Raw genomic sequence first — 27,399 nt, 5'->3', positions numbered from 1 at the left:
ACATAATTTCCCCTGTGTAATAGCAACATTTTTGTATGGACTGTTCAGTGGCGGTTACAAGTTAGGAGCTGTAGGACAGTTCAAAACTGCCAGGGAGGGTGGCGTTTTAGCAATAAAATTAAGTCTACCCGGCTCCAAATGCTACTTCCAGGGATCGTTAAACTAGCCGGGTATCACGGTTCTGGTTTTCTGTAGATCTGGCACTGGGTCCAGGGTTTTATCTGAAGAGTACAGGAAACAGCGAGGCTTCAAGATACCACGACTCATAGGTAATACAGGTACTGGCAGGTCCAAGGACTAATTGGGCCAGAGAACTACTCCAGCGACAAGAAGAGCCTGAACTCAAAACAGTATAGGACTGACAGTCTGAAACTGGGAACCAAGCCAGGAATCTGAGTCTTATGTAACCAGGAAAGAACTAATGAAGCTATATCCCTGGTACACCTCTGACACAAGACATGGACGATAATCCAGAAGGGGAATTCAGGATAGAGAGACATTTCAGGTACCCACAGTACTAAACACCTTTATGCTAAAAGACCGAGACCCGATCATGTTCTCCAGACCTTGAACCAGAACGCTGACTGTCATCCCAATACAAGAGCCTACAGTACAGGATAACCAAAATAGTCAACCTAGATTATGCACTAACCCACTATAGCCACAGAGTGTAGTGATGCCCGCACAATGCAGAGTGGAATCCACGCAGGTGATAAGATGTGTGGCAACAGCAGATGGTATGCACCGCAGGTACACTGGTAGAACTGGAGCTGGGGTTGTGAGTGGTTTGTGTGGTGTGGAAGCTGCGGTGCTGACAGATGATGCACAGCGGTAGATGGAATGCAGACAACAGCAAGTTGTCTGCGGCGTGGAAGCTGTGGCGCTGCGATGGTAAACCGTCCCAGTGGTAATCTGAATGCAGCGTGGAAGCCACAGCGCTGAGTGGTAAACAGCGATGGTACAAGTGAGTAATGGTTGAGTTTCAACAAGGAAAGTATCCACAGGAGAAAGCTCTGGAAACTCATGAGACACTGAGCCTGGAAAGATCCTCAGGAAGGAACACAGTTGTTCAGACAATGGGCCGTATTCAATTGCAGGCGAAAAGCCGTGATCGGTGAAAAGTTTTCACCGACGACGTCATTTCGCCAGTTGGAGACTTTCCGTCCAAATCAATTGCAATGACTTTTCGCCTAAGCTAAGATAGGCGAAAAAGATTCGCCTATGAATGGAGGCGGAATAAAGTGCAGTTTTGGGGTGCAAAGTTGCGGGTACCCCATGCAGTGTTAGGACAGTCCCCCAAAGGTATACTGCATCAAAGTTTAAAAAAAATCTTTGAACACCACAAAAAAGTACTTTTTGTTTTGGGGGCGAATAAGTGCAATGTTGGGGGACAAACTTAAAAACTAGCGAAATAGACTTCAGGGGGGTCCCCAAGTATGCCCCAGGTGTTTTTTTTACTTTTGCAAGTGTTTGCGGCAGGTAGATTTTCCATGTTTTTTAAAACTACACTTTAGCAACTTTTAAATAGGCTAGCCTCCATTTTCAGGTACTCCAAATTTGCTGGGACTAGTTATTTTGATGAAAAAATATTGCTAAATGCTATTTTTCACCCCTTTATGCAAATACGCTAATTAGCACCTAATGAGACCATTTAAGTACCCCAAATACCTTCAGCGGGCTATTCGTGGGTATCCATACTGATCCCCCACATCAGTGCATCTTTTGTGGGTGTCAGGCTGATTACTGACAGCACTTTTCGCCTGTTTGAGTTTCGCCGGGTCCCATTTTCGCATCCCTTGGATTTAAATAGGGAGAAAAAGCGGCCGCGTACGCAATACTTTTCCGGATCCAAAACCAGCGATGTAGGAGGAAAGTGCACCAGGCGAAAAGTCCGGGACTTTTTCGCTGGCAATTGAATATGCCCCAATGAGTCTTTCCTAGGCCTGGAAATATATAGGGAGTGGTTACAGGTCAGGATGGGCAGCCAGGTGAGCGGTAATCACTGGGATAGTCTGTTGGAGGTTTAGACACAGCAATGAATGAATGTTTAACTCTTTAAGGGTGGCTAAGACCACAACTCGTGACATCGGGGATCAGCTGGATCTCTCTGCGATTGACAGGCATGCCTTATTAGCCTGGCTCCCCAGACTCCTATATCAGCTAGCTCCAGGGGGTGGGCTAATCCGGTGCACCTGTCAATCACACAGACCCAGCTGATCTTTGAGTTTTAATGATTGATCTCTGGCAGCAGCTTTAGGAGCAGACCTAATTTTATTGTTTAAACAACCCTCCCCCACATTGCAACCGCCACTGTTCACATTAATCTCTATTATTTAAGATACTATATGAGGTTAAATGTGTGATTGGTTAGATACCTCTTGTCTCCCAAACCATACATCTTAGTGACTCTCAAATCACACCAGCCCAGTGTACAGACTTCAGGTATATTTTTCTGATTTTGGGAACCCCTAGCTGTGGTAGAAATATAAATTTCTAGCCAGAAACAGATACAATATGACAAGGCTTTGATATCTGCTTATAGTCTGAATAACTTTTTAGTCCTAAGACTGTTTGTTTACCTCCCACTGTGTTAGGAGCCACGTAAGCATCCTCCAGTTATCTATATGTACACCTACCCTACAGGCAATGTGTACGATCTCCTCTCAGGTAATTGACTTTTCCTGCTCGCAGGACATCATAAGGAATGTACATTTTAATTGAAATTACACAGGACCACCTCTGGGCTTCCTAAGGGTAATTGAAACTTCCTATTTATCTGTGTGGACAGAATTCTAACGCCTCAAAAGAACATAACTTGCAATACACCATAATATGCCCATAATTTCTACAGTTCCCTGCGGCACCGTATACTTAATGAGTGCTCCCATGGAACTCTATTATACATTAATGTCTGTGAACGCTGCAGGCAACATTGAAATTGGCCCGACACTTGTCAAAAATTGCATGCATTCAGGACATTCAGATAGACTATTCTTTGGTCTTTTGGCATTAAAAGGTGTTTAGCTGGCTGAACACATGGTGTCAGTGCCTGTGTGACATTTTGTCTGGCTGCATCAGTTACTTTCAGTTTTTGGTTCTCATTAAATGTGTTACTAAAAGAGAGTTTCTACAGAGGGCACAAGGGAGTAGTTTGTGCTTTCCGTTTGCTATGTCTATGCGCTGATTTGACTTTTTTCATATAGAATCTAAAAAAAGAGAGAAGAAAAAAATCTTTTATTTTTATGATTTGCAGATTGACCTCCGAGATGATCCCAAGACTCTAGCAAAGCTAAATGATGTGAAGGAAAAACCCATTACCGTTGAGCAAGGACATAAGCTGGCCAAAGAGGTAAGGAGATAAAAATATGTTCTTCCATCAGTTTTATATGCTCTGTACATTGTACGTGCAGAATTAAAGGGAAAGAGAGGCCATTTCATTCTTTCATTGATAATCTACTGCGTGTACAAAAGTCTCACATTATTATTATTTATTACTATACAAAGCAAACTACAATCACATAAGCAAAGACCTCCAGAAGTATCTATTTGAACACATATGCAAAATACAGATATGTCCTTATAGATCTTTGCAGCAGTCACGCCAAAAGCCCATCTCTGTGCGCCAGGTCCCATGAGACTACTAGCGTCGGGCGTATTTTTTTTTTAAACCGAATATGCTTCTAAGTCGCAATGAAATGTGCCTAGAACGCACCAGCAGACTGTGCTGATTAATTCACTAAATTAGAACTAGGCGCAATCTTTTGTACATAATGACTATCTATTTGTATTCAAATTAAAGCAGCCTCCCAGTAGATGTATCTGATTACAGTTGTTACAAGAAAGTAAAAATTGGATATGTCTAAGTAACATATCATAGGGGGCGCTTACACGATGTTACATGAGCACATAGGCATAAAGAAAGTTTTATTATAAAAATTTCAACCATAAAACACAGACTTGCACTAATTTTCACTTTCAAATACTCAAGAGCACCATAGTGCATATATACCTTTAATCCACTACAGAGATTCTGGAGGTTGGAATTACTCCAAATTTCAACAAATATATAATTTGCAGACAGTCTATTCCGTTATAGAGCAATATATATACACCCACATCCAAGTGGAGTTTGTGATTATAGAAACAGTTTTCAGTCCTGTTAGGGTCAGCTGGTCAGCATCAATTAGGAGTCACAGTATCCCGGTACGAATACCCAGCTTTCTCCCAACAAAAATAACTTAGTCTTTTACCTTGTTCTCGCTGCGGCTTGTACTCCACGGGCAGTGCCGATAACAAGTGTGCTGTCTCATCCAGTGATCGCCTTACTCAGGCTGCGATTTGTAATTCCCAGGCAGTATTTGATTACAGAAACACTGTCTCCTCCGGTAGTTTAGGCAGCACAGCTCCGTCTCACTTGGGGGGTGTGAAAATAGTTCCAAGTTCAAAAGAACTCTCAATAATGCATATCCAGTGGATGGTATATCTGCAATTATATCAATCCTTCAGGATTGACAGCAGCATCCTGACGGGTCGGGTAAGTATACTTACCCTCCCCCCTTCTCTCCCTAACCCTTCCTTCTTGTAGCCTAACCCTCACCATTCGTGCCTAAAGCGGTCTCCCCCTACGTGCTTAACCCCACCCTCAGTGGTGCCTTACCCTAACCTCTTCCCCCCCCCCAAAAAAAAAAAAAACACCAACCTTGCTATGCTACCTAAACCTAACACTCCAGCCTCCCCCATCCCTCACGGCTAACAGCTAAGACGTCCCCGTTTACCTCGTTCGGGCTGGCGTCTTGTCTGTATTTTGACATCGGGATTAAGATAGGTGTCTGTATTTTGACGCCTATCTTAAGTCCCGTGTCCGGCTTCCACCGTCGGGATTCAGACTGGCGGCATTCCATCCCCCGGTCTGGTAACTGCATCCCGCTTGCCATATAGATGTATATATCTCTCCCTCTCATTAGCTACTGTACAATACCGCACATACTGTAGAATTTCTTTCCTCTAACTCTGAAAGTTGGAAATAAAAACAGTTAAGCTTTTGCCCTTCTGCGGGTAATGGCAGTCGATACCTCCAGTTTCAGGGGACAGACCGGAGGTGCTGAGTGTGGACGCAGGCTCCGGCCATCGCGCTCCACTTGACCACCAGGGATATATTGGTGCGGGAAACCAGTGTCCCAGCGGTTAATAACTCGCCAGGGGAGACAGCTTCCCTGTTTAAGCGGCTTCTCACCTCAGCTCAGCGCGCCTTTCCACTGCAGCCTGACTTCCCTGAGCTGCGCTCCTCCTCCGGACACGCCCCCTCTGAGGTCTCCGGCGGCCACTTTATATGGTGCAGTCGCAGTTCTCCCAGGACAGCGCATGGTCCGGTCCCCCCGCATACCTCTCCCCAGGGTCAGTGCATGTATCACTATTTTCTACCAGACACTGCGTCTGTGTAGTTGAGTTTAGTGCCGCTTTGCAGTGTCTTTCCTGCATTGTATGTGACTTGTGCTAGCGCTATCGGTGTCTTTTTTTTTTTCTATATGTCAACTTATGGCTATACCCTCTCATTCTGCCCTAATACAGTAGTTGTTAGGGTAGCTCTTACCTGACACACAGATATAATATATAAATTCAATATATCTGAGGTCTGTCACATACTGTTGTGTGCTGCACTGTGCCATATTTTGGCAACGGGTTCCTGCATTCCTGTACAGTACTTATGTCGCAATCTTGCAGATTATGTACTGCAGGTTTCAGTGAGGAGGATGTTCTTCGGGATTGGTTATGTATGTGGTGTTATAACCCACCATGTGCCTCGTACTCCCCGACATCCATACAGAAGCCCCCTTGGGCGTTTTTTTCTCAGTTGCTGGCCTCCATTATGGACTGGCTGTTGTTCCTCCGATGGGGGTACCACAGCAGCCCGTCCCTCACTCACGGGGACTACCACTGATTATGCAGACCCCTCCTCTCAGCACAGAAGCGTCCCCACCATTAATATAACTGCTTTGGGACATCCCCAAGGTCTCCCTGTGGAGCCTATGGATCCTGAAGAAGAAAATGAGTTATGGTAAGAACTTACCTTTGTTAACTCTCTTTCTTCGAAGTCCATATGCTCCACAGGGCACCTGCCCTGACGCACCTGGCTTCATATGGGCTATGTTGCTGGTCACTGGTTTTCCGTCTCCTGTGTGAGAATGTAATTCTTGAGTGTAGCAGTCTTCCTTCTCTCTTAACCTCCTCTGGCCTTTGGCTTATTACCAACTGAGGTGCCTCTGGCTCGGGGGCGGGGTATAGGGAGAGTGGACCCAATGCATCCTGGGAGCTGAAAAGCTTTAACTGCGTGGTTCCCGTATTGGTTCCCATCACCTACATCCCAAGGTCTCCCTGTGGACCTTATGGACTTCGAAGAGAGAGAGTTAACAAAGGTAAGTTATTACCATAACTCTCATTATTCAGTCTCTCCCCCCTCCCTACCGAATCCCCTTCTCCTCCCATCTCCCACTGTACATTTTTTCCTGTGCTTCTTTCTCTTTATCCATCCCAAATAGCCAGCATTCTAATTATCCCCAATGGCCACCACTTCAGACCACACCTCACTTCATTTGCTTCTCCACCTATTCATTCTTTCTCTCCTGTTTCTCCCATCTCCTCATATTTATTTTAATTCTCTCCCCAGACCCCCCTCCCTGCAATGGTCACCACTTTAGACCACATCTCAATTCAATTTGCGCCTCCACCTATTCATTCTCTCTCCCGTTTCTCCCATCTCCTCCTATTCATTCTCTTCCCCCACCCCTGATGGCCACTGCTTCACTGCACACATCACTTCAATCAGTGGCGCCTCTAGTGTCTTCCATCCCCGCTGCTCCTTCAGATTATGCTGTGAAATTCTCTCTCCGTCTGAAGGACACTGCTTCACTGCACACATCACTTCAATCAGTGGCGCCTCTAGTGTCTTCCATCGCCCATAGTTCCTTCCTCCCTCAGGTTCTTCAGTGAAGTTTCCTCTCTGGGGAACACAGCTGATCTCCGGTGCTTACCAGAATATGCTTCCTGGGCTTTGCCTAAAGTGGGAGTGTGGTGCTGGGCATGCATGGAGTGAGGGATGGGAAGGCCCGTCAGGTATCCTGCTGCAGCCAATGGGTAGCAGTCAACAGTTGGGTGTCCCAGTGCCGTCTGCTCTACTGTTCTTGATGGACACCATAAACGATTATATAATAGATATTACATGCTTTGCTCACACACAATCATTATTTTCTGCTAATCCAAGTGGTGGGCCGAATGTTGTAGGTTCCGATTTGCCAAACATGGCAATTCTTTTCTGTGTTTTTTGTTTTTAAAGCAAAAACTACTTTGCGTTTTCTTTAAAAAATAAAATAAATATAAAATTGCAACTTTAAATCCTGAGAAATCAGCAGTTTTGCCTCATTAGTACCTATGACATTTGGCCCACGCTGTTTTTTTATGGGAATTGGATAGGGGGAGGCCTGCTATGTGACATGTCCCGGTTATAGAGCATCATACAAAAACCCAGTTATTCCCAGTGCTGGAATACGTGTTACAGGAGATGCACCATCTATATGGTCATAAAAGTAATGCCCCATTTCATTATAATTAGAAACCACAGTAGTTTAATTTCCCTCTTCCTGATACAGCTGTCGGCACCGCTCCCATTGGATAATTGGTTATTTCCCTGCACACTGCTGATGAACTGCAGGGAGCCTAAGTATGATGGTAGTAAAAGTTGTTTGCTACGTAAACGCGAGGGACGTTTATAGAAATCCGACACCCTGCCGAAATATTTACCTGTGTTCCAGCTGTGCACTTATTAAAATGTCTGACCGCTTCTGTACGGTCACCACTGAGATAAGTGGCAGCAGAACAAAGTTGTACCTGTGAACTCAGAAATATGTTCATTCCAATAAACTTGAGAGGCTGTCCGGAAGCCAGACACTTTTATGCATAATTATTTCCAGGTATCCAATCCATTGTTTCTAAAAATACAGTGCATTTAGACATTATCATTAGTGATGTTTTGCCAGTGACTTCAAGAAGAGAATGGCTTAAATGATAAATTATATTTGCCTGTTGTGTACAGTGTACCAGTCTATTATTTCCGGATCCCTTCCCATCTCTTTCACTCTCTACCCCCCCAGTCTCTTTACCCCTTATTTACAGTTTCTCTCTCCCACTTTTTCCTCGCTCTTCCTTCTTTCGCTCTTCAACTTTTTTCTTTTTTTTTATAGGTCATTAGATTTAATTAAATAATAATAGATTGCCTGTTTAGGCTTAATTGCTCATAGCACCGTGGTGGAAGAAATAACAACAGTTTCTGATGTCTATTGAAGCATTTTTTTGCTCAAGTTTTTTTTCCAGCTAGCCCTAAACGCTGCTTGACTCATTTTCAGCTAGCCCTAAACGCTGCTTGTGACTCATTTTCAGCTAGCCCTAAACGCTGCTTGTGACTCATTTTCAGCTAGCCCTAAACGCTGCTTGTGACTCATTTTCAGCTAGCCCTAAACGCTGCTTGTGACTCATTTTCAGCTAGCCCTAAACGCTGCTTATGACTCATTTTCAGCTAGCCCTAAACGTTGCTTGTGACTCATTTTCAGCTAGCCCTAAACGCTGCTTGTGACTCATTTTCAGATAGCCCTAAACGCTGCTTGTGACTCATTTTCAGCTAGCCCTAAATGCTGCTTGTGACTCATTTTCAGATAGCCCTAAACGCTGCTTGTGACTCATTTTCAGCTAGCCCTAAACGATGCTTGTGACTCATCAGCCAGCCCTAAACGCTGCTTGTGACTCATTTTCAGCTAGCCCTAAACGCTGCTTGTGACTCATTTTCAGCTAGCCCTAAACGTTGCTTGTGACTCATTTTCAGATAGCCCTAAACGCTGCTTGTGACTCATTTTCAGATAGCCCTAAACGCTGCTTGTGACTCATTTTCAGCTAGCCCTAAACGCTGCTTGTGACTCATTTTCAGCTAGCCCTAAACGCTGTTGTGACTCACCTTCAGCTAGCCCTAAACGATGCTTGTGACTCATCAGCCAGCCCTAAACGCTGCTTGTGACTCATTTTCAGCTAGCCCTAAACGCTGCTTGTGACTCATTTTCAGCTAGCCCTAAACGCTGCTTGTGACTCATTTTCAGCTAGCCCTAAACGTTGCTTGTGACTCATTTTCAGATAGCCCTAAACGCTGCTTGTGACTCATTTTCAGATAGCCCTAAACGCTGCTTGTGACTCATTTTCAGCTAGCCCTAAACGCTGCTTGTGACTCATTTTCAGCTAGCCCTAAACGCTGTTGTGACTCACCTTCAGCTAGCCCTAAACGCTGCTTGTGACTCATTTTCAGCTAGCCCTAAACGCTGCTTGTGACTCATTTTCAGCCAGCCCTAAACGATGCTTGTGACTCATCAGCCAGCCCTAAACGCTGCTTGTGACTCATTTTCAGCTAGCCCTAAACGCTGCTTGTGACTCATTTTCAGCTAGCCCTAAACGCTGCTTGTGACTCATTTTCAGCTAGCCCTAAACGTTGCTTGTGACTCATTTTCAGATAGCCCTAAACGCTGCTTGTGACTCATTTTCAGATAGCCCTAAACGCTGCTTGTGACTCATTTTCAGCTAGCCCTAAACGCTGCTTGTGACTCATTTTCAGCTAGCCCTAAACGCTGTTGTGACTCACCTTCAGCTAGCCCTAAACGCTGCTTGTGACTCATTTTCAGCTAGCCCTAAACGCTGCTTGTGACTCATTTTCAGCCAGCCCTAAACGCTGCTTGTGACTCATTTTCAGCTAGCCCTAAATGCTGCTTGTGACTTTTAACAGCTACCAGAGCAGCTTATGCTGGACATACACTACACAATTTTCTGTCAGACATCTGTCCAATCTGGCTGGTTGGAATGAAAACCTGGTAATGTATAGGAGTAAATTACATTCGACCATATGGTCCCAAACACTGGAAAACAGACAAATCAAACAAATGTAAACAATCTTTTTTTTAAAACATTTGTCTATTTTCCAGTGTTTGTGAGCAAATGGTCGATTGTAATTTGCTCGTACACTACCAGATTTTTATTCCAACCAGCCAGATTGTGAGAGATAATTGTATAGTATATGCCCGGCATAGTTCTGTGACACACACCACATAAGCATAACCCATTTCTTCCAAGACATCAGCATGTTTAGTTTCTATAAAGTGCTGGAGGAAGTAATGCATTTTTTAGGAGATATATGCTTTATTATTTTGATGATGAAAACACCATTATTCCATATATTTTTGCAGAGCAGGTTCTTTGTGTACTTCACACGCTGTTTTCTCTTATAGCTGTAATTTCTATTCTTTAGCCAACCTCTAACTGCAGCATACATTGTACAGGTCGGAGATTCATAGTTTGCAATTTTTGTTACCCACTGAACAGGAAGATAAATTGTCTTTTAGGAAAGTGGTCCCATTTCAAGGACAGTGTCTTTCTAGCGATCTTTTCCAGGCAATTTAGCTTTACATCCTCACAATAGTTATTGTTCCTTGTTCTCCTGCCTGAGTGCAGTTTTCTTATGTTCAATGGACACAATTGCTGAGTATTTATCATTGCGCTTCCAGTCAGTGCTGTGCTGTGTAATATTTTTTAAAACCGATTGGACTCCAGTAGGGGGGGCTTTAATTGCTCTTTAGCAGTTGTTTGTTTGTGTTGCACAGCTCTGAAGATGGCAAAAGTGAGAATACTTCATACTAATACTTTGTTTGTTATGTGACCTGAAATTCCAACAAACCAGTATTGACCAGGAACTCGCAAAGAATTGAATATAGGCAACATTGATAATAGAGGAATCCTATTACACCTCATTATCAAAGGCACAGGTTCTCAAACTCGGTCCTCAGGACCCCAAACAGTGCATGTTTTCTGGGTCTTCTTACTTAATCACAAGTGAAATAATTAGCTCCACCTGTGGAACTTTTAAAATGTCTCTGTAAGTAATGAATACACCTGTGCAACTGCTCAGTGACCTGGAAAACATGAACTGTGTGGGGTCTTGAGGACCGCGTTTGAGAACCTCTGATCAAAGTTGCTCACTGGAACGGGAGGGAGATAGATAGATATAGATTCATGAAACAAAACCCCACTGCTTCTTATGTGTATTATTGGTAGTTATTACGGTGAGTGCAGAGCCCCCTGTGAATGAATATATATATACACATACACACACACACTAGTGTCTGCACAACAAGCCAAAAATCAATCAACAGTGTGGTGCTCCTCAGGGATCCAAACAAAGAGAGAGGGCACTCACCAGGTATTGTAGTAAAAGATTAAAAACACATCTTTAATTCTTGGAAAAGGCTGACGTTTCAGTCCACATCAGGACCATCTTCAGGATATGCACACAACACACAAAGAGATTTCTCCACAAGTACTGATCACTAATGTGCAGGAACCACCTTAAGTAGCAGGTCTGCTACTTAAAGATAAGAATGAAAGATGTGATTTGAATCTTTTACTACAATACCTGGTGAGTGCCCTCTCTCTTTGGTGATATATAGAGAGAGAGAGAGAGACAGAACGAACAAACAATGAGGAACTTATTTCTTAAACCAGTGGCTCCTAAACTCCATACACATTTGACTTAATTAGTACCTCAGTCATTTTGATTATACCATCTATGCACAAGCATGGATATCCTTAAAACCTGGACTATCAGGGTGCCTTGAGAACAGAGTTCAGGAACCCCTGCCTTAAGCACTGGCCGCTTTTCAGCTACACCTTAGTAGATGTTACTTCATGGCATATCAATAATTATTTTAATTTCATTCTTGTTTAATTTGGTTAGGAATAGATTGCAGCAGATACACAGACCAGCATTGTGAGATGTAAGTGAGCCTCAATAGGTACATTGCTTTTAACTAGGGGTGTGCACCAGCCACTTTTCGTGTTTTTTTTTTTTTGGATCTGGATCTTTCTTCGTGTTTTGGATCTGGATTGGTTTTGCCAAAACCACCCTTCTGTGTTTTGGATCTGTATTTCTTTGGGGAAAAAAAAAAAAAAAAAAAGCATAAAAACAGCTAAAATCACATAAATTGGTTTTTTTTTTTTTTGTTCCTACGCTATTATTAACCTCAATAACATTAATTTGGGGTTAGGCACCCCCCCAGGAGGCTAGAGTAGGGGGAGGGAGGGTTAGGGGGACAGGCAGTGGGGGGGGGGGGGTTAGACACCCTAAAGGAGGGTTAGGGGGAAAAAAATAGGTTTATACTTACCTAGGGACGATCGGGATTTCCTCTTCTGTCGGCCAGCCGCCGTCGGGATTTGAACCGCCGGCCAGGGGTCCAGCAGTAATTCATACAGATTACGTATGCGCTATATAAATAACTGGTAATAAATACTTATATGGGCTAGGAGGACAGGTATTCTTAGGATGATTTGGAAACTTTGGGGCTTCTTTAAATTTTACTATCAGACTTTTTTGTTTTGTTTTTTACACATGACTGGTTAGCGTTTATCATGCAGACAATGCACTTAGATCTACAGATCACCTGCTCTAATAGTGTTCGATATAGATTTCCCCCACAATTGATCCCTGTGCTCGCACTGGATCATTGGGCTGGCAATAGCATGCTCAAACATGTGGCCATTACTAAATGTCCATTTATCTAAATTGACTGAATCATACACAGATAAAACCAGGACAATCATAGTTAATTATAAAACGAATACTATTGAATATGCTGCTGCCTATACTATGCATTATAGAGATGCCTTTTAAAATATGTGAGTTGCTTTAACTCCTGCAGTGCAACTATACAGTTCGCTTTTCAATAGAAAAAAATAAATAAATGTATGCTGTCTGCATAAACTAAGATTTGGATTAAGACACACCTGGACAACTTGGGACTTGTAGGTTCTCAAAACCTGTAAGGGTCAACCAGGCCTGGTGACATTCTGCAGGATAAACCAGCCCTGTTCTGGTATAACAGCACTTGCATCTCATTATACCGGAAAATTTGACTTTTTAATGTTCTACTTAATACAACTCCATCTGATACTTGACATAAGTGTTTATTAAAAGTATTATTGTCACAATATGTGACTATAAATGAAATATTAGACAGGAGAAACAAAACCACCCACCCCTCCACCTCTCTGCATAACGTCAGGAAGTCAGAGGAATCACGCCTGACTGCTTACATCACAACATGTGCTGTATGGTATCAGTAATCCCTCCAATAGCCTTCCTTTGCTAAACAACCAATTCATTGTGTTAAATACATTTATTAGTATAGACTCTGCCTGTGGAAACATAAGACATTGACCAATAATAGTAACCATCAGACATTAATCTGTGAATTACTTAAAGGGAACCTGTCACCACTGAGGGATAATCTTTTGTTACCTTAAAGTCCACAAAGACAAACTGTATATTCCATCTTCTTCCGTCATGGCTTACCTGGCAGAGGTCTCATCATACCTATGGACTGGACAGGTCTCTATTTTGCCCAGGGCTGATGTAAGGGGAAGATTTTGTTTGTGATTAAAATGCTATATTGACCAGTTAATAATGATGATGATGATGATATACTGTAACCTCATTGGTATTGTACCTAAATAAGTTTCTCATTAACAGATCGGGGCATGCTGCTACGTCGAGTGTTCGGCTTTAACGCAGAAAGGACTGAAGGCTGTATTTGATGAGTCAATTATAGCTATACTAACTCCAAAGAAAAACCGTATGAAGAAGAGAATAGGCGCAAGATGTATAAACTGCTGTCTGATCACGTGAGATGCATGCATGGCTCCTGTGAGAACATATGGTACGGATTTCTTGCACCACAGCTGCACAAAGATTTTATTGACCCGATATGCAAATATAACATTGGCAGCAAAACAATGGGGACATGATTGCTCATTGATTCTTCTGATGGAAAGATGCAGGTTCTCAGATCTACATGTGTGCAGCGTGGTGACTGCGCCTCAAGTCTTATTGTAACCGAAGCTCTGGTCTTCTGCTCTTGTTATCTGCTTTTGTATGTGAGACGTTTCCTGTTCCAGTAAATCCAGAATGGTGTGAGCAGGAGACCTGCCAAGTACCCCAACGTAGCCCCCAGCGAGCAGGAGATGGGCCATACCTGCAGGAAGTAAGAAAACAAGCTGTTATTAGGACAATGTCAGGAATACGCTATTATATCTGTATCATGTATAAATGAAGAGGTGCACTCACCAGTCTTTGAAACATTAGCAGGATTTATTAATATAATGCAATACATTGTCATCGATGTTTTGGTCCTGTACAAGGACCTTTGTCAAGATACAAACAGTTGTGAACATATCCTCTATATATAAACCAGAGGTAACAATCCAAAGGAAGGGAGTGGGTTTTGCAGTGTGTGACCACCACGTATTAAGCACAGTATAGTGCAGGCCAATCTGGTCAACACTTGGACCTCCTTCTGATAGATCATAATATACAGCAGTAGAGCCCCAGAATGAAGCCCTGTACTACATTACATAAAGACAGGTGGAATGTAAAAGTGTATTATATAAGCCTGTCACTCCATGTAACTGTATTTAAATACTTTCACCCACTTTTGACATCATTCAGGGCACACACACCTCACCCATAGGAATCAAAATGTCCCAATCTTAACTGGATATCAAAGTTCCACTTGACATCTTTGACCTTTCCAACAGTGGTAATCCCAAGATAAAAAGCAGGGGATGGCTATAAAAACCAAAATGCCTTCTAACAATCTAACCTATAAAATAAAGCCTGCAGTAAGTTGCTTAGGAGCCCATAGCTGTTGAAAATAGGCTCAGGAAGGTTTCAACAAGGGGAAAAAAAAAAAAAAACTTTGCAGAAAGGGTGCCCAAACTTAAAAAAAAGAATAACAGACTGGCACAAAGCATATAACTCTGAAATTCAGTAAATAGTAATTCTTTTGCCTTAAAACATGTAGGCTTGTAGCCCTGCAGATACTACTTTTCACATATAGGTTTAGTGAAACACACAGTTGCACCATGGTTACATTAATGCTGGGTACACACTAGAGCAGTGGTGTCAAACTCTGGCCCTTCAGCTGCAGTGGAACTACACATCCCAGCATGCCCTGCCACAGTTTTGCTATTAGGGCATGCTAAAACTGTGGCAGGGCATGCTGGGATATGTAGTCCCACAGCAGCTGTAGGGCCAGAGTTTGACACCATCGCACTAGGGGACATATAGATCACTTGTACAGCCGATGAATGATAAATAGTCACATCCATCTATAAGAGTGAACATCCAATACATCTGTGAACAAAATCATTATATATATATATATATATATATATATATATATATATATATATATATATATATATATATATATATATATATATATAGATTATATCTCACACATATACGTACACACACAACATGTACATATTGTTGTGCTTGCAAATGACCATACAATGTGTTTGCTGCAGGAACCTTTGAAAACTTGGTGGGCATATTTAAATTGATTCTTTTGAACAGATACATCGTGCGGCCGATTAGCAAGAATGTAAGCACAATATCGTTCCTACATAGTTAAATTGGTCAGTCGTTCCTCACATCCTTCAAGTGTGTACCCTACATAACTTGTGTACTAGTAATATTGTAACAAATCAACCTACTCCACTAGGTGGCAGGCTTTCTTCTTACAGCACTCAAATCAGATTTTCAAAAATAAATGAATCCAGGCATTTTCAAAAACAAAATTCAATAGAGTGGAATGGTATTGCCACAGCCTTTTTAAGTGTGCGTGGACCCTGCACTCAGGGAAGGCCAGCCATTATACAGGCCAAGCTATTATTCAAAAGCATGCAGTCTATCTATTCACCAGAAACTGGTGCTTCAGTGAGGTCATTAGAGAAATGGTAAAAAAAAATAAATGGCTGCCTCCAGTGTAGATAAGTACTCTGAGACAAATGTATATAAATATATATTGAAAAAAAAAAAAAAAGTGCCCACTAACCAAATATATAGAAAGAAGCAATTTCAGAGTAGCTCAGTGGCTCCCAAACTCTGTGCCATGGCACCCTGGGGCGCCTCAGGGCAATTGCAGGGGTGCCTCGGGTTTGTGGTCCAGTACAAAAATAAATTATTTTTAGTGAGTGTGTTTGGCCGTCATTAGCATTGGGCTTTACCGATCAAAAAATATGTGGACAAAAAGAAGCGCAGCCCTGTCACCCACCACATAACCAAACCTAAGAGTGACATATAAGCACAATTTACTTTGTTTCATTTTTGCTGAATATCTCAGTGCCATGAAAACAATGCTATACTCTAGGGCGCCATTATTAAATACAAGTTTGGGAACCATTGGCCGTTCAATGATATTTAAAAACTTGTACTTAGAGAATTGACTAGTTGTAGTTTACTTGAGTTTGTAAGCTTAAATACAATTTCTTTTTATGTCTTCACAAACCTAATTATACATTTATACTTTTAACTGCATGTGTGTGAGTTAGCTTATCGAGACAGCAGGGGCTACAGGGGTACCTGCAATAACACACTGGATTCCACAACCAAAAACAAATATGTTCATTAGATTATCTTCCTAAATCTTACATCAGCTATTGGAGATTGTGGGCTGTTTTGGAGGAGTAACTAGTTTAGCAGGTTAGAGTAGAGCTTTTAATGGGGTGGAACCAAATATTTGCACATCCCCTGAAAGCACATTTAAATGCACAATAGGACATGAATTAAATGCAGTCCCAGTGTCCCCTTACGCCATCTAAACTAGCAGTATAATGCAAGAAGGAGAAGATCTAATTAAGTAGGTGACCCAAGAGCGACGCCAGACAGTGGTGGTTACTTTAGCTGGCATGTGCTTACATATGTTTGCAGACATCCAAAATGTTGCACTTTAAAACAGCAGAATACGGAAAGACAGCATTAGTGTATGTGCACAGGAGGCATAAAGCACAGTGGTATGCACCACAATGTATGTGAATGGCTCCCTGGGTGTGTCCTTACTGCCTGTATGCAGCCAGACTAAAGTGGTGCAGCACTAGATGGGGGAAATGGCCTAGTGCTGCAGAATTTACCTATAAAGAGTATTAAACCAGTGTGGCTTTTTTTCTATAGCTGCATTTTATATGTATTTGCATGTTGTAGATTTGAAAACAAACTTCTCCGTAGATACTGTGTCATAATTTTCTATTGGATAACTGAAAAGGCACTTTTTATATTGCTCTTTTTACATTCAAAGGCTAAAAGAAACACTATGTGGTTATTTTAATACCCTGAAAATCTCGTCAGCAAGAGAATGGATTTCATGAACACTTTTCCCCATATAGTAATACCATACAAATGATGTAGCTGAAATGTAACGTTTTGTAAAGTAAAGGCTCTGCAAAGTAGCCATCCCCAATATGAAGAGGAAGCAACTTTGCCTAGAGCGGAGGTATAGTACATGTCTTGTGAAATGTGCATCACTAGTTTACACACAAGCAAGCGTGGCACAACCTCAGTGCGAGCCTCTGCACAACTTGATCATGCCAATGTGCCTCAGTCATTCTTCGGAGCAACTATTGCTGATGTGATAAGCATAGTTCATATATCATGCCTAATAAACCTGTGTAGTATTTATTCCTAGCTTCTGAATGTTGTGTAAGCCGTCCTCTCTGGAAAGGCATTCTAATGGTGGTTGGTGTATATCTTGGGTTATGAAGCGCCTGTAAAAAGGTGACTATACACTTTTGTAACGGACTTGTAAGAATACAAAGGTGTGCGGTAAAAATACATAAAAAATTGAAGGTAAAGCTATATGAAATGGTCAATAATCAAATAACCTAAGTCAAAATTCTTTAAAGCATGTGTTCTAATCGTGAATACTTGAAGTATTGTTTGTAAGAGTGGCACTTCAATAGCCAGATCTTCAAACAGAAACAGGGTGCACTCCCGTGCCGCTAAAGTCACCCACTGGGATAGTGGTTCAGTCCAAGGCAGAGACCAGGCTCCACTGATCAGTTATAGAGAAATGTGGAACCTGCATATACAAATGTGGGGGCTTTCCTCATCCTCAAGCATGCAGCTACTGCACAAATAAATATATATATATATATATATTAACTAGAAAACATAATATTTTTTATTACTTCAATCTTGTATACACCATACAAAAAAATTAACATAGCCTCCACCTCTGAGTCAGGCCCTAAGCCACAATTATCAGGGGTAACTCCTACACAGTGGACTTAATGGATGAAGCCAGTGGAGGAGATAATAGTTACACCCTTAGCATGTACTAAAAAGACATCGTATTCTCAACACACACACACACGGTGTGGGCTGAAATGATGGCCATAAGATGCATTCTATAAAGTGACTAAGGAATCAGGGACAACTCTATATACCTTCGTGGCCAAAGATACAGCAGGCACTGGTTCATAGAGTATTGACAGTCTGCAATCTCATGAATATTAAGCCAAGTGCACTTTAGTGTTAGAAAATTCAGATAATTTAAGATTTCTTTCCTCATGTGTAACCACAGTCTGATGACACCAACGCCATTTTACCTTAGACACCTAATTAGGAGTTAGAGCAGTCTGAATGTGAAAGATACTGTCTAGAGATGACCACATATCTATGCAATATATACTTGTTCAACAGGACCTGCTCCATACATTCCCGATTGCTTTTTTTCACCATGTTCCTTTTATGTGGCACTAGGATTCCTTTTGCTACTATTACACCAAACTTAGATAACATACAAACACCACGTGTAAGGTTATGTCCATGGTAGGACCCTATCCACCATGACATATCTAGTACAAACGCTTTCTCCCCAGTACTGTGCTATCACTCCCCAGTTACCACTGAGATATGAAGTAGCGCAGTGGTTCCCAAAGTGTGTGCCGTGGCACCCTGGGGTGCCTCGGGACATTTGCAGGGGTACCTCAGGTTGGTGGTCTAGCACAAAATCAAATTATTTATAGTCAATGCAATGTAAATATGTGGACAAACAGAAGGACAAACCTGTATATTACCACATAACTGAGCCTAAGGATGACAGGTAGCACAATTTACTTTATTTTTTCAGAATTTCTCAATGAGAAACTTTTGGCTTAGGGGTGCCCTGAAAACAATTCTGATACTCTAGGGTGCCGTGATTGAAAAAAGTTTGGGAACCTCTGAGGTAGCGCATTACTGCACTTCCTTTTATAATTGGCAAGTTCATATATCTGATGTAATTTAAGTATGGTTTACTATATACACAAGTCTAAGGAGGTTACAGCAGGCGTCCAAACTCATTACGCCCAGTAGTTTGTACGGGTTTAGCTGCTTTACGTGACTAATCCTGGAGCATTTGGACGTGACATGCCCAATAAATAGGTGCCTGTGGCACTTGCTCTTAACAATTGAATATCGCCCATCAGGCACCCAAAAATAATCAAATTCCCCCTTAAGAGTTTGTTTTTTGATCAGATGCCCTCATAAGCAATGCCTTATGGGTAATAAATACCCAAAATAAAATGCTCAAGCTTTCAGTTAGCTGTGTTCCAATAGATAATCTATATGCTGATGGAAATGAAAAATGTCATGTAGTTAAAACATATTTCCAAATAAAGTTTATCTATGGCCAAAAAACTCCAAAAGAGGCCATTTTAAAATGCGACTTGTGATACACCTGTTAGTTGGTGAAATGATCAGAAATGCACATTAAACAACATGGAGACAGCAGATACCAGTTGTACGATAGTAAATGCTGTAGGCCAATATAACCATGTGAAGTCTAAAATGTTTTCAATATAAAAAAAAAAAAAAAATCTGGTAATGCCAGAAACCCTGTGGTACTGCAGATACAGCAGCAGGATCATATCTGAACCTTCTCCCAGAACAAGATCAGGGAAAGGTCTTCAAATAAATGGGACTACCCAATAAGGTTGGTAGTGAAGCCTGTTGGGCAAGTGCAGGCAGCTGATCCTTATAATGGAGGGTATACATTAGTCTGCCTTTTTCCTACCATCTAGCTTGGGAAAACTTTCTGTTGCAGTGCTGGCTGGAGTGTCTATCCACCACACCATGTGGGTCCTACGTATGGAATGCATATGGTTCCTTTTATTTAGGGGGAAAAAAAACACACACTGTACACTTCATTTAAATTACAGAACCGATTGTCAACAAATGTAACTTGAATTCACAATTGAAGAGAATACAGCATTGGAAGGTGCATTGGACACCAGTCTTCCTGCCGCACAGTGACAGGGTCCTCGCAACATTTCCAGAATATGTTCACATGGCTCTGCCAAAAATTCATGCGCTCACTATCTTCCGCCTTCACTATTGTAATATATTTTTAGCGTAGCAGCTAAACTGATGTTCTGCTGCTCTGCCAGTCCTTATATTGCTTGAATTTTACTGAATCCAAACTATAATTTGCGTAGCGTACTGTAGAAGGCTATCAACCACGCTGCACTAATCTTTTTACCTATCTCAAAATATCTCCCATCTCAACTCTCACTGCATCTTTCACCCACACATTACCTGCTCCCATTCACGATTATAGGCTACACCCACTCTGCAATGCTCTCCATCGCACAACAAGTCTTTCTTCCAGCCTCCAAACCCACAAGTGTTCCCTGAACTCATGACAAACTTATAAAATTCCCACATAGCTTCATTAAGCAATTGTACCACAACAACCCCCTGACCAACATCGCTGTGTGACTGGATCATATAGCTTCTTACTTTCCAGTCTGGCTGTACCAATATGTAGTGTGTAGCAATAAACCTAATGTATTAACCCAAAGCTTGAGAGAAGAGCTTATGTTAATGAGCAGCATTGTTTTCTTACTGTGTTTATTCTCAATTATAAAGTGCAGTGGAATAGCTATTGGGGACCCTGCTCTTTCCACTATATAACTCTTAGAGGGTATATTTACTAAAGTGCAGGTTTTTAGAAATGGAGTTGTAGCAACCAATTAGATTCTACTCATCATTTATCTAGCACTTTCTAGAAGATAATAGCTAGAATCTGATTGGTTGCTATGGGCAACAACTCCACTTCTAAAAACCAGCACTTTAGTAAATATACCTTTAAGTGTGTGGTCTGACTTCCTGCTGTCCCATTCTCCTCACATCATGTCACTGCCGCTGGGCCTGATTCAGAGGTGGCCGAAAAGGCAGTCAGTGCTGTGTCTTCTTACGCAGCGGATCTGAGAAGTTATGCAAACGTTGCAGCAGCCGTCAAGTGTAAAACCAAAACAAAAAAAAAGACCCTCCACCGTCAGCTTCTCAGATCAGCCACTTGTGTGCGAAGACGCAGTATCGGACCTCCGTGCAACCCTATGGCTGCTCAGAATGTCCATCACAGATGAGATGCTGGGGCCACTGACACTGCGTCCGAAGATGCAGTCACTAGCTGGGACATGCCTCCGAAATGGTCGCAACACACAACTCCCCTAAACAGTCGCTGTCTGTCAATCACCCTGTGTCCTAATCCACACTGCGACTGGCATGGCAAGTCCATAGCGGCACACACGCAGTGTGGCTCCGACGCATGTGCAAACCACAAAATAATGGTCGTTTGTGACCGACTCTAAACTGCACCAACTCCTGATACCAACTCCAGCTTGGTATCAGGCCCTCTGCATGCAGCCTGTCCCCACTGACACAATCACAGTAACGGACTGGACCATGCCTCCCATAAGATCAGCACATTCATCTCCTGCTGCTGAGCGGATTCCCATGCTTGGGAAAAGAGAGAGTATGTATCAGACAGCTGAATACTCTAGGTCTTGGATCAGTTTCATTATACAGATGTGTCCTCATAGATCTAGCCTCAATACGCCACACAGCGTAACTTGCCCGGCGTGAATGAGCCGCAAAGCGATGCAACTAGGATGCACCAGCAGACTGTGCTGATTAATTTGATATATGACACTAGTATATCTGTGTGTGGCCGAGTCTGTATGTAGATGAACCACAACGGAATTTGAAATTAAAAAAAAAATAAAAATGCTGCTGCTACATTATAGAATCTTCAGATTCAGAGACTCAGCAACACACAGATGATACACAAGTGTCACATATCAAATTTAATCAGCAGTCTGCTGCTATGTCCTAGTCGCATCAAACTGCAAATTAGATGCCTTTTTGGAAAAAAAAAAAAAAAAAAAGAGACACCAGCGCTAGTAGAGTCTGACGTGACCTGGTGCGCAGAGAGGGGATTTTTAGCGTGATTGCAGCAAAGACACATCTGTATGTCACTGCTTAGGACCATGGCACTAACAGGAAGATCACATTGGTAGAATGGTAGATTCAATGCAGAACCTTAGATATTCCATGAACAAGGCACCGCACTGCATCCAATCAAGTCATAGAACTCCCTAACGTTATACACCGGGGCATAGTGATTCTAGCCAAGTGGCCAAATTACGGTATAAAAACAGAACTCCCTAACGTTATACACCGGGGCATAGTGATTCTAGCCAAGTGGCCAAATTACGGTATAAAAACAGAACTCCCTAACGTTATACACCGGGGCATAGTGATTCTAGCCAAGTGGCCAAATTACGGTATAAAAACAGAACTCCCTAACGTTATACACCGAGGCATAGTGATTCTAGCCAAGTGGCCAAATTACGGTATAAAAACAGAACTCCCTAACGTTATACACCGGGGCATAGTGATTCTAGCCAAGTGGCCAAATTACGGTATAAAAACAGAACTCCTTAACGTTATACATCGGGGCATAGTGATTCTAGCCAAGTGGCACAAACAAAAGTAAAATAGTTTGTGCAAGATCGTTACAGAATGCAAACAGGTACTTTGTACACTATACTTACTGAGCGAATAAGCATTTACCTACAATTATGTAACTTGATGAACTGGTATTACACGCTCGTGTACTTTGGATATCCTTTTTTAAAGAATACTTTGAAAACGATTTCTACTGTGCCACATTACAGGCCTGATTCAGGAGTGTGCGGTACCTGCATGCAATGCCAATATTCATTCAATTGCCCGATGTTATAAGTACTGTGCATGTGTCCGATCGCACTGCGCATACGTCTCAATGATTACTGCCGGGAGCCGTAATTTCAGTGGGCGTTTCTGGGTGGCTACCCAGAAGTGGGCGTATAGCAGTCACAGACTGTGCCTAAAAGCAGCAGGTGCCCTGACACAGACGCCCGAGTGTAGACAGAGAAATTGCACCTCCACAGGGCTGTTGCAGTCTTCAATGGTGAGACCGATGGTGCGTCTACATACGCACAGCAACAGATTAGCACAGCAACCAGTGGGCATCTCAGTAGGAAGTCCATCGGCCACGGTGTTGGCATGCAGACGTAGATGTGGCTGCAACTGCGCCCACCTCTGAATCAACCCCTAAGTCTTAATTATACTGTCAACAGCATTATTAACCCACATAATTCATTCACGCCAGCTTCCTGTTACTATGAGGACCTGGCATACAGCATCTCATAGAGAACGGGTAGATGTTCTCTTCTGTTTTCTGTCATATGTCATTATTTATTCACAGATTAAAAGATTCTACTTCCTGCCTGAATACGGTCATTAATAATTCTGTTCTTTATGGATTATGGCATGTATTTACACCCGCTTCCTACAGAAGTAAGCAGCTTCCACGATGGTCATGGTGTTAGTGATGACATTGCTCTATCTATTTCTATTAATCTTCAGCTCTCCTGTAGTGTGTATATATCATTTTGTGATGACCTGATTAGCTAATAGACAGAGAACACCTATACAAGCAGGAGGGGATGTACTAGGATCAGAGGATTATTATAGCATTTATACACATCTCTAATGACATAATTATGATCAGACGCTGACAGTTACATCACCCTTACAATAACGGATTCTTATCTAAACCAGCAATCAGTAGTAAGCTCATTGGGTTTTTGGGTAGGAATTTACTATGATCGCTTTATAAATATAAATTTCATAAAGTTCCCCACAGATTAATAACGGACAGGTAGGGGGTCGATTCAATTAGCTGTGAGAAGGGAGAGATGCCGTTGTAATGGCGTGGAAATGACTGCAAAAGCCCCTGATCTCTCCCCCCAGACACAACAGATATTTGCAGGCAGCCCTATGGGTAGCAAACTAAAATAAGCGAGTGGAAAGCTACGGTGACTGCAGCATATAGCTGCACGACTCGCGGGGTGGGACCAACTCAATCCAACCCGTATTGTTGGTTACTTCACACAAGTTTAATTCCCCTTACGTGAAACTTCTGTAACAAAAACTTGCATGACTGATGATCTATGAAGTAGTGTAAAGCATATGTACTTAATAGTTGGATAGATCATCTCTGTATGAACAACTAACCTGCCAAGGTCTGTCCCAATCTAATGGTATAGGAAATGCTCCCAGCCAAGCTCCCACTATACTGCAGACGGTAGTGATCCTTAGACTGTGATCCCAGACTGACATTGCACTGAAACAAATAATTAAACACTGTTAATTAGCACAACATTTGTATTTAATAATTTATCATGTACAAGAAATAATACATTATAAATTACTGCTAGACTAGAAGAACATCACTGGTCCAACTCCTGCAGTTACCTAGGTGCCAGGAGAGGGAGCACATCACTAACTGCTAATGGAATAGCGTTTTCAGAAGCACTGATTGTCAAAATAATCCTGCAAGAGATTGTCAGCTCTTTAGGGTTGTTTTCATCTATTCAAAGGGTGAGTGACATTTCATTTATTTGTTCTTTAGATTTTCTCTCTTTACAGGTAGCACTGTATTGCTTTATATTCTTTGAATCCGTATAAATCACAGAGGAGGAAGAAATTAAACTAGTCGCTCACCTAACAGAAGGAGAGTGTCATTATATACACTATGAATAGTCAATTTATATTATTTTCACACAATGTGAAATAGTTTGTGTCTTTTCATTTGGTTCCTAAGACAAAGTAATGACAAAGAAATAACTATTTCCACTTAATGCTCTCCTATCACCTGTAATAAAAATATAAATACTGCAAGCTTCAGGAAGCAACACTGGTGCATAATTGTGTCATATTAGAAGAAGACATATCTAAAATGTAGCAAAATACCTAATACGGATAGCAATATTTGACTCTGTTCCCATTACATTTTAAATCTGCTGTTTTGAAATCTTTTTAACTACTTGCCTGGTATAGACACGTCAGATTCAATATATTGTTGGTCAAAGTTTTAAAGTTTGATATTGAGGTGATTAAAAAAAAAGATATATATATTTTTTTTGTTCTAATAAAACCCTGATGGGTATGTTTTAAATAGATGTTCTTGACCAAATTCAATCATAAAAAACCCTGACAATTTCTCAGCATTTTTTTTGGTAAAAATATTTGCCAGTTAAGTGGTTAAGAATAGGATAAGACAGTGTACATTTATTTATTCATTTAGCAAAAAGGTGCTTATGTAATGATCATTTATAATAGTTGAAGCTGGCTATACACTGAATGATAATCGTTGGGGTCAAAAATATTTGCCAGTTAAGTTGTTAAGAATAGGATAAGACAGTGTACATTTATTTATTCATTTAGCAAAAAGGTGCTTATGTAATGATCATTTATAATGGTTGAAGCTGGCTATACACTGAATGATAATCGTTGGGGTCATCCAATGGATCAACTGTTCTGAACGAATATACTTTAGTGTATGGACATGAATAATTATCGTTCAGCCTGATAACAGTTATCAAACCTGCCTGATCCGCACAACCATCTTCAGGCTATGAATGGAGATTTCATCTATACATCTTGCTCCTCCCCTAGTAAATCAGTCAGGTCGTCTGCACTAATTGTGCCATCTATGGCTGGCATAAGACTGACACACACAGTGTAACCCTCTTAGTAACTTCTGCTTTATTATAACCTGTACTAAAATGCCAATATTAGTACTTTAGTGGGTCTGTCCCCATTCTCTCAAGGTTCCAGCTCTCACAATCAGGGCCTTTGCAGATCTTTCTGGCCTTTAAATTAAGGCCCCAGCATTGAGTGCTGGTACCCTGCTAAATAGAGCAAAGAGCGGATATTCCAAAAGTAATATGAGAAATGGTTCAATGTTGCAGAGAAAACAAATGAAAAAAATCAAACTATGCACAATAGAAAACTATCAAAAAGTATACTCAACTGCAGTATTGTACTAAATCCTAAAAGAAATAAAAGAAATGAAAACATACCCATCTTTACTGAACACCCTGACCCAAGCGTGGAAGTTTGGTCCCAATATACAAATACAGCGGGATGTGGTGAAGGAAGATAACAGAACGGCAAATAAAAAGGTCTCTGCAAATGATCTGTAAAGAAAACATAGCAAGGAGAGATTAGTAAACCAATGCCAGTAAGTCGTATCTACCTTGCAATCAGCACTGATAATAGCTCTCCACAAAAGCTGGAAGATGTATTACTGATAGAAAGCGATGGCATTTCTGGCTTCTCTGGGCTCTCCTGGCAGGATCATAATGTGGTGTCATAATAAGACCTATTATAACTCGCAGGAAAGCAAAAGTAAAAAGAGTAAAAAGATTGCTATATATCATAGCACAAATTCAAAATAGACTGTAAATAATAGTACAAAATACAAAAGAGAACAAGTAGGAAACAGAAAAATGAGCAAAAGAGAGAAGGGAGAAATGAAGAGAGAAGAAAAGGAAGAATAAGATGGGGAACAGGATAAGTGGGAAGGAGGCCGAATCCGGGTCTACATTGTATATTGGGAAAACTTGAATAAAAGTCGCCAGAGTAAAATGGAGAGAAAATAAACAAATAACTAAAATAAGTTAATTGTGAACGTTAGAGTAGGAGGTTTGAAAAGCATGATGGCAGGATCCCGTGTGGCGTGGTGCTGTTATATAGGAACCAGTCACACCAAACTATGAGGAACTTAGGAGACGTATTGTGGATATAAGCTGATATTTTCTCCATGGCCGCCACGTGCCAAATTTTATTTATAAGTTGTGTGCGAGGAGGAGGGTCAAGATCTTTCCAGTGTCTTGCAATTAGGCATCGAGCTGCATTTAAAATATGTGAAGAGAGCTTATCAGCATGTTTATTAAGGCCCTCAAGTGGACAGCCAAGGAGGAAAGACCAGGGAAACTTAAACAGTGGTATTTGAAAAATTCCCGAGAGGAGACTGGTAACCCCATCCCAAAATTGGGCTATTTTAGGGCATGACCACCATATGTGTATGAAAGTACCTATCTCGCCACAACCTCTCCAACATTGATCAGAGGCTAAATTATACATTTTGTGCAAACGGGCAGGTACCATCTATAATACACCTTGTAGGCATTTTCCTTAATTAAAGAAGAAATAGAGGACTTAGACACCCTCTATCGCACCACAGACCATGTGTCCTCCATCAGGTGGACTCCCTAAATTTTTTTCCCACTGAAGTTCATGATTTGGCGTATCTGGGAGTTTAACAAAGA

At 41.6% G+C, this 27,399-nt stretch overlaps 2 protein-coding genes across 5 annotated transcripts in view; one reads left to right on the top strand and one right to left on the bottom strand.

Moving 5' to 3' along the window:
- The window catches only part of RHOQ (ras homolog family member Q), a 59,145-nt gene extending 44,091 nt beyond the window's left edge, over window positions 1-15,054 (top strand). The window contains exons 4-5 of the mRNA XM_088477265.1: window positions 3,254-3,349; window positions 13,604-15,054. Coding sequence (XP_088333391.1) covers window positions 3,254-3,349; window positions 13,604-13,759 — 252 coding nt within the window. The 3' untranslated portion in view covers window positions 13,760-15,054. The remainder of the gene's footprint in view (window positions 1-3,253; window positions 3,350-13,603) is intronic.
- Window positions 13,798-27,399, bottom strand: part of PIGF (phosphatidylinositol glycan anchor biosynthesis class F) — a 27,010-nt gene continuing 13,408 nt past the window's right edge. For all 4 annotated transcript variants that reach the window (XM_088477262.1, XM_088477261.1, XM_088477264.1 and 1 more), the window contains exons 5-7: window positions 26,149-26,265; window positions 24,299-24,407; window positions 13,798-14,105 (exon numbers count right to left, since the gene is read on the bottom strand). In XM_088477262.1, coding sequence (XP_088333388.1) covers window positions 13,992-14,105; window positions 24,299-24,407; window positions 26,149-26,265 — 340 coding nt within the window. In that variant the 3' untranslated portion in view covers window positions 13,798-13,991. The remainder of the gene's footprint in view (window positions 14,106-24,298; window positions 24,408-26,148; window positions 26,266-27,399) is intronic.

This window comes from Taudactylus pleione, unplaced genomic scaffold (genome assembly GCF_031769625.1).
Source record: "Taudactylus pleione unplaced genomic scaffold, aTauple2 ptg000201l, whole genome shotgun sequence".
NCBI lineage: Eukaryota > Metazoa > Chordata > Amphibia > Anura > Myobatrachidae > Taudactylus > Taudactylus pleione.
The sequence above is the reverse complement of the archived record's forward strand: the minus strand, read 5'-3'. Positions and strand labels throughout refer to the sequence as shown.